General features: G+C 31.9%; 1 protein-coding gene across 2 annotated transcripts in view; it reads right to left on the bottom strand.

Annotated features, from left to right (window-relative positions):
* The window catches only part of LOC117235647 (rab3 GTPase-activating protein catalytic subunit), a 33,604-nt gene extending 29,779 nt beyond the window's left edge, over window positions 1-3,825 (bottom strand). For both annotated transcript variants that reach the window (XM_033497878.1, XM_033497879.1), the window contains exons 1-6: window positions 3,533-3,825; window positions 3,139-3,421; window positions 1,579-1,715; window positions 1,238-1,451; window positions 744-1,152; window positions 61-275 (exon numbers count right to left, since the gene is read on the bottom strand). In XM_033497878.1, the coding sequence (XP_033353769.1) occupies window positions 61-275; window positions 744-1,152; window positions 1,238-1,451; window positions 1,579-1,715; window positions 3,139-3,421; window positions 3,533-3,728 (1,454 nt within the window). In that variant the 5' untranslated portion in view covers window positions 3,729-3,825. The remainder of the gene's footprint in view (window positions 1-60; window positions 276-743; window positions 1,153-1,237; window positions 1,452-1,578; window positions 1,716-3,138; window positions 3,422-3,532) is intronic.
* Window positions 3,826-7,749: the final 3,924 nt, after the last annotated feature.

Below are 7,749 nucleotides of genomic sequence, written 5' to 3'. Positions count from 1 at the left end.
GGATCCACGCATTTTATTTTTTACGGTGCAATTTTGATTGATAAAACGTGCGGTACTTACCCAGATATAAGAATGTTCCTTTCCCATCGAAATCTGATTTCTTGTACAAACTCGTACCATAATTGTGCCAAGGCTGTCGCTCCACCGAGATAATGCGTACAATGTGCTGCAACGATTGCGAGACGCCACACTAAGCTGTCCATTGCACATGTTTTTACACCTTTCCACTGATCTTCGTCTATGTTACACGTGGTTAAGTCACTGTACGGAGTTTTCTATAATATTAATTCATTCTATTACTTTACGGCAACTATACCTTCTTTTACAACAAATAATCAAAACGCGACAGTTTTAGGGTTAACGATCACAAAACTACAGCGAGGTTCGCTCATGATCTCGCCTAACGCGAAGTAAAGTAACGTATCTTTGTAAGATTTCATGAAGTGAAGGAAATGATTATATTACATTAATATCGGTATTATATACTACGTTAAGAGTAAATGAGATAAAGAAAGGCTAAAAGATAACTTAACAGATTGTAATCAAACGTTACAAACGCTACAATTTTTCAAACAAGTCGATCTTTTCTAAGAATTATAAAACTGAATCTACAATTTTATTGTACCGACTGATTTGATTGTAAATATTTAATTGTGAATAGTCAATTTAAAAAATGCTTTAGCATCGGAAAAATCTGATCGGTTATCTTATCGTATTATCGTATTAAAAAAAAAATTACTTACAGTGTTTTCTTCCGCGTCAGGGAAAAGAAAATAGAGTATTGACAATAATATTTCTTCCGGTATTGGCCCTTCTACGTTTTTATTCTTCTTCGTGGTTGCTTTACTAACTACCGTTGAAATTGTTGGTATCTTAGATTCCGTTAATATGTTAAAAACTGAACTCAATGCTTGATCTTCTTGTTGAGAATAAGTTACAGCATCTCCCAGCAACTCCACTATAGTTTTTTGATTATTACATTGATATAAAAAATCAGTTAGGTATTCTCCGAGTAAACAGGCTGGTGAAGAATCCATCTTTACTTGCACAGACCATTCAGGGGCAGACTGTGGTTCTAAATCTGTAAAACCTTCGCTATCAACTACGACGTTCTCCGACATTTCAGGCCACGTAGTGTACAAATGAAGTTCTCTGCAACGATTCGACCAAATAAATTCTTCATCTCGTAAAGTTAATTATCTTGGTTACTTTTCTGTATGTAACATAAAAATCTTACGCAATCGGATCATACGTTGCTCCAAATGGAAGTTTTCCAAGTTCAGCTACACCCAATGTTTCACCTTGCATGAAATCAAAATCTGGCGGTTCTTGAGTCCACGTACTATTGGTCCAGTCTTTCAATAAATACGAAAACCTTGCGGATATCATCACTGGGTCGAGCCTTGTTCCGCAACCTTCTCCAACTTTCTGTTTAAATAACGCAAGTAGGCCTGAAAATAACATGTACAAAAAAACTATTACCCATAGGTATACTAAAGATAAATATAGTTCCAATTGCACAATTGCATAACTGATACAATTACTTTTATACTTTTGTTTTGAGAACTGTATTCGTACCAGTTAGGTATTTGCAGTGCGAAGGAACTTTTTTCAAGTGTACCATATCGAAGTGAGTGCAAATTCCTTTCCCAATGCTAGTTCCAAGATACATTTTCTGCCATGGTTCCTGGACTTGTACTAACGTAGGTATATCACTAAAAATAAGTATATCGTTAAACTTAAAAACATTTTATTTAAATAGCGACACATAAGCAGAATTGGGGAAAAAAAGATCAAAGCTACTCTTTGTAATTCGAAATGTACAGAACGAATAAAAAGTGCATGTCGTGATCGTGATAAATGGATTCGACATGACATTGAAGACAATATGATTCGATATTATTAGTTTCACAATGGATTAGTTGGTGCGACTTATTATTCCATACGAAAAATATTAGACTATTTATAACAAAAAATCATTAATTCAAGAAACATTTCAATAATTTCTATTTCATCTATTGAATGACATTGGGCGCGTTTCTTTTTATAAAATGACAGAGAATTTGAAATGGATTTGACCATACTGTTTCATGCATGGTTTTACTGAAAAATTTGTAGAATGAAAAATAGGATAATGAAAATAATGAACATTCCCTAGACTAATAGTTTCCTGGCATAAATAACTTTATGCTTCTTTTTGCGTAGAATAACAAAATGTATCAACTAATCCATTAGCAAATATATGATTACATTTATGGAAATGTAGTTGACCTCCGTGCGACATCCATCTGCTAAGAAAATTAACAAAATCAAACCATGTTTCCTTCGACGGCATCCAATTTTTGCCTACTTACTTTCGTCTGATTACATTCGTTACAATATTCAGAAGATGCAGTAAATACCTATCTAGGTCCCACCTCCTTTCTTGTATTCATCGAAATACGAATTTATATAAAAATCCACAGACAAGTTACAACAGATAATTTTTGGTTTCTGTACACAACGACCAATCCATATACAATGGCAATTCTTGTTTTTCATTATAATGCGTTAATATATTGCAAATGTGTACAGATATCCCTGGCACGGCATGATATTCTTACAACACGGTTTCAGTCTAACATGGTTCGAAAATTAAACTAACGTAAATAAAATTAACATACGATACTTTAAATTAATTATTGGTCGTCGTAGTAAACTTATAGTAAAAATATATATACTTTCGTCAACTATTGGAATCTAACCACCATTTTTGCATTAATTCTTTGTTTCGTATAACACGGTTACGCATGACATGGCATTTTTTTGGGAACCTAACTACCATGTTAAACAGAGTATACCTGTATTACAAAAGTGACACGGCTCGAATAAGTTTTTCAAGAAAAGCGAGAAACTATTTGGAAGCGTATAAAGCAGTTATTGATTAAACATATCATAACATTGGCAAAAAGAACAGACTCTAAGGAACAATGACGGTACGTTATTTTTGTAATTTTCTATCTTTAGCTTTCGTAAGATCCCGCTTTGATCATTTTGTAACGTGCGTCACGTTGTAACGCAGAATTGAATTATTTTGAATTACGTCACTCTTGAAATACACGCGTCACATAATCCCAAGAAAACAGCTTTTCTAATTACCAATTAGCATTGGTCGCTGCAATTGCTAGAGAACTAAGTAAAATCCTAATCTTGGTCTCATCCATCACAGAATCTCTTTTAGTGGACTGTAAAACAAGAAATTCTCTAATACCATAATAGCAAGCTATTTCCAAGTGATTCCCATCGATTCTAGCAAAATCATTCGATGCATTTAACGCATCCTTGTGACATTGTACTTTTTCTTCTTCGCTTTCCTCCAAAAGATTATCTGTATTTTCATCGTCTAATTTTAACTTGTAGTGCTTCAATGTAAATTCCGCATCTGTAATAACGTAAAAACATCTGGTTGCATCGGTTAAACAAAAAGAAAGTATACGTACATTGAATATTACTTATTTTAATCTTGATAAAGTAATTTTATATATGAACAAACCAGCAAAATGAAGCTTTTCGAAATTTTCTTCCCATGCACAGTTGACAAAGTTTCCAGATTTTAAACAAGGACCAATTTTTGTATTTGGTAATTTCCATTCGTGCATAATTTCTTCCAATCTCGCGATAAACATTTCCCATTCAGAAGCTGTCGTAAAATCATGATGATAAAAGTCTTCGATTTCAATGTTGTTCATTTTTTAAAGTACTACTAGTAGATTAAGAAACGTTATTTATTAACGAACCGCTGGATCCGCGTCAGGTTAAATGTTTGACGTTTATTCGTTATCAACTGAGCTGCAGACTGTTATAAAATAATGTATAGAGCGCGCAACGATGCTTTTCCAAATACCAACAGAGTCAAATGCATTTCAATTGTTTCGAAAACATAGCATTCATATACATACGAATAAGTAAAATTATAAAAACACATATACATTATTATTAATATACACACACGCTGCTAAAAAATTAAACTTTAATGTTGTGTAATGCACATGGAAATTGTTTATTATATTTCTATAAATTTAATCTGAATTAACGAAAATAGATGAATAAAATAGGCATCGTTAAAAATCAACGATTCAACGAAAGAAAAAAGAATCGATCGAAAAGATTTCAAATTCGAGAATATTTCAAACACATGAATACAATTGTGTACAATTTGGCAAAATAAATTATACAATTTTTAAAATGCGCTATACTTTACCGTATTCCATATTTTCATCTTATGTCGTATACACATATTTCACGTCATATCGAAAATGAATTCGTACAAGTTTTGGATGTACGCAAATTAATAATATCATTTTCAATGAATTTACTTGACTTATTTACAATTTATTTAAATGTAACAATATATACATACACTGGCAATATCAATTTGTTTTTCATCCTGGATAGTCAAATAATTAGTGCATCAGTCAATAACATGATATTAATATTTCGCTAAAAGCTTTGGGTAAATATTCAGAAAAAGAGAGGCATCTCTGATTTCGATAATTTCTTAATATTATTTCTTGTCAAGATTATCGTCCCGAGTAGCAGTATCGTGAAAGTTTCAGTCGGGGGTCGCCGTTTAAAAAGTAATCAGAAAGTTGTTATCAAGAAAAGTTTGTGGTGAAATCATCTTATATTTTGATAAAGTAGTGTGAATCCCTCCCTCCGCTGCACAATCATCCAGAAAAAACTCTAACCTGACCTAATGCAAATCTAATCTCTAGGTTAATCAGAAATGATGTATCCTGTCAAGATGAGCATTCTGAAAAACTTATTAATGTACATGTTACCGCCGTTCGGCTTTAACGTCCGAGATATTTGCAAAAAACTTTTATTAGACGTACCTTATGAATATTAAATAATTGTGGAGTAAATTCTGCCATAGGCGGTCCCCTAGTGGCGATCACATTCCTATGATATAGCTTAACCTACACAATAAAAGAGAAAAACTAATGGGTTATAAATCGTGTAAAATTTATATTCGTCTGCCAAGGGACGTCCGTCAACGCTAGCGTAGAAATACCTACCATACCGAAAGCACTATATTACGAATAGCACATAATGTATCTAAAACTTTTATATATTAATTTATAATATAGTATTAATTAAAAAATTTATGTGATTATCGAATTATGATAATATATAATATACTATGTTACAATATTATCAAATTCAAATTGCCGATATAATTTTAGTTTGCTGCTCTGATTGTATCTCATACTATGTTTTGCCGTTTGTAATTTAATTCAGCTGATGTACACTCTACTAGCATTGACACAAGAGATAACGTCTCTCAATACGCAGTAGTAATTCGAGCTAGTATTATCGTTATCTGCATGTCCACATGCATATATTATATGTTCATATTTATAAACTTTCTGCCTTATATCTCCTTTGTAAAATAAAAAATATACAATATATATATATATATTATATCCCTATATAGGAGAATGTATTAAATTCTACGAATATTCGTATGTATTACATTAACAGTATTTATATAGATAAACATCTTTTTATATCTTTTGTGACTTATGTATTTTAACGTTTTTAGTATAACTGGATAACTGGATATACGTATTTTCAATTTCGACTAATATCTTTTACATACATATTTTGTTGTTATAGATGTCGACGATAGATCGATGGTGTATTCTCAGAGTAATTAATCGTAAAAGAAGGATCGCAAGTATCGCATACAATATCACAGCATCCTAAAGTAATATTTATAATATGACGAGGTATTTCAAAGTCTATCTTGAAATTACACAAGGAGCAGTATCTAAAATACTACGATATAATACAAACTTAACTTTAAGATAAACAAAGATTACCAATTTCAGTATTCCTAAACTCTTAATTTCCAATTTATCTTACAATTTGTACATTTGTAATAAAATATGTCGATTAAGAAATTCACGAAAATGTTCATAAACTAAGGATAACGTTTCAAAATTTTAAATTAAGAATCAAGTTTCTGGAAAAAATTGACCGTTTAATTCCAGAGCAAAAGCAAAGAATAACGATTCGAAATATGAATTTCATATTTCGTTAAGGCAGAGAAAAATGAGAGGAAGTACACAGTACCGCCGCGCCGCAACGGACGTGGGCACTGGTGTAGCCTACAAAATTTGTTCCCAATAAAGTGTACCATTACAAACATCAGACAAACCGAACTAATCATTCGATCTCAAATTCTAATAAAATCGATCCGATCTAAATAAGATATTTATAACCCGTAAAAAAGAATATGTAATTTTAAAGATATTTAAAAAAGTATATGTGTGCGTGTGTGTGTGTATGACGCGTGTGCGTGTGTGCGTGCGTGTGTATGTGTACACAAATTATTGTAAATTTCCACGATATTACCAATATGAATTATGTATCCAACTTCTTTTTTCTCTGATAACGATATCTCGGAATAATTATTATGTACGTCATTTATATTCGTCCGAAGGTTTATTTACGTTGAAATAACGCGTATTTGTATATTTACAGCTAACTTTCGACGTAGAGCCGACGCTAATGCAATGTCTCGTCCGAGGGTTTCGACACGATATCTACATTAGCATACAGTATGGGTGGCATTAACGCACCGTGCGGTTGTGTCAAATGAAATTCATGTGCTTTGTCGCGGTTTCAAATGTAGCCAAAACGAAGTGCCAACTTTGTGGAACGTCGGTCGATAAAATACGATATATAAGTGTGGCATATAATGACAATATGTGAATGTAACGGTGATATTTTTACGTGTTAGTACAGATTGCGTACATGATAGATTGGATACAATTGGATTAGATGCGATTTTATTTGAATGCACATAATATGCAGAAATGTATAAAATATCCAAAGTACTGTATCCTTTATGATATTTAATAGATAAACAACTTTTTATGCAAGTTTCAATTTCATAGTTATATTTTTCGCAGCTTACTTATAACGCTAATCAATTCTCAATTTCTAAATTATTTTCTATCGCATAAACTACCCAATTTAATGATAATGCCTACGAAAAGTCCACTATAAATTACAACAAAATTATAACGCAAATAGTAATATATCTACAAATAGTAACATTTGTAATATTAATAATAATACAGCTAAAAATTATAATACCAGTAGTAAAATCTATAGATAGTAATATTTATATTATTCAACTATTCAACTTTATAACTCCAATAGTAATAGCTAAAAATTATAACAAGATTATAGAGCAGATTTCGAAAACAAAAGATTGGAGTATTGCTATTCATGTATAACAAGTGTGGTTAAAAGAGAGACAAAGAGAGAGAGAGAGAGAGAGAGAGAGAAATACGGGGGGGGGGGGGAGAGAACGCTGCATACATACATACATATACACATACATATCTATATATCTATATATATATATATATATGTACGTTGAGCGAATGCTCCCGCGCTTCTGTAAAATAAACGTCAGCTGATCGTGATTTTAATGAAAAAGAACGGTATGTGAAAATAAAACTTACGAATAACGTTGGGACTGATACCTCATCGATATTTATCAAATTCAAATTTTACACGATTATTCTAGTTACATGCATATTCTTCTGGACATTTTTACACTTTAAAATCTCCTATAATTGCATAGATATATGCAATCTATTTATCGCTGGGTGGGCCATTTTACAAGTTTCGATCTTGTATCGAATTGTATCAAAGACGCAGCCATCAAGAAGAATCGATATGTCTTCGATA

Source organism: Bombus vosnesenskii, unplaced genomic scaffold, assembly GCF_011952255.1.
Source record: "Bombus vosnesenskii isolate JDL3184/JDL3185 unplaced genomic scaffold, Bvos_JDL3184-5_v1.1 scf7180000013319, whole genome shotgun sequence".
NCBI lineage: Eukaryota > Metazoa > Arthropoda > Insecta > Hymenoptera > Apidae > Bombus > Bombus vosnesenskii.
This window is presented reverse-complemented; position numbering and strand designations above follow the sequence as displayed.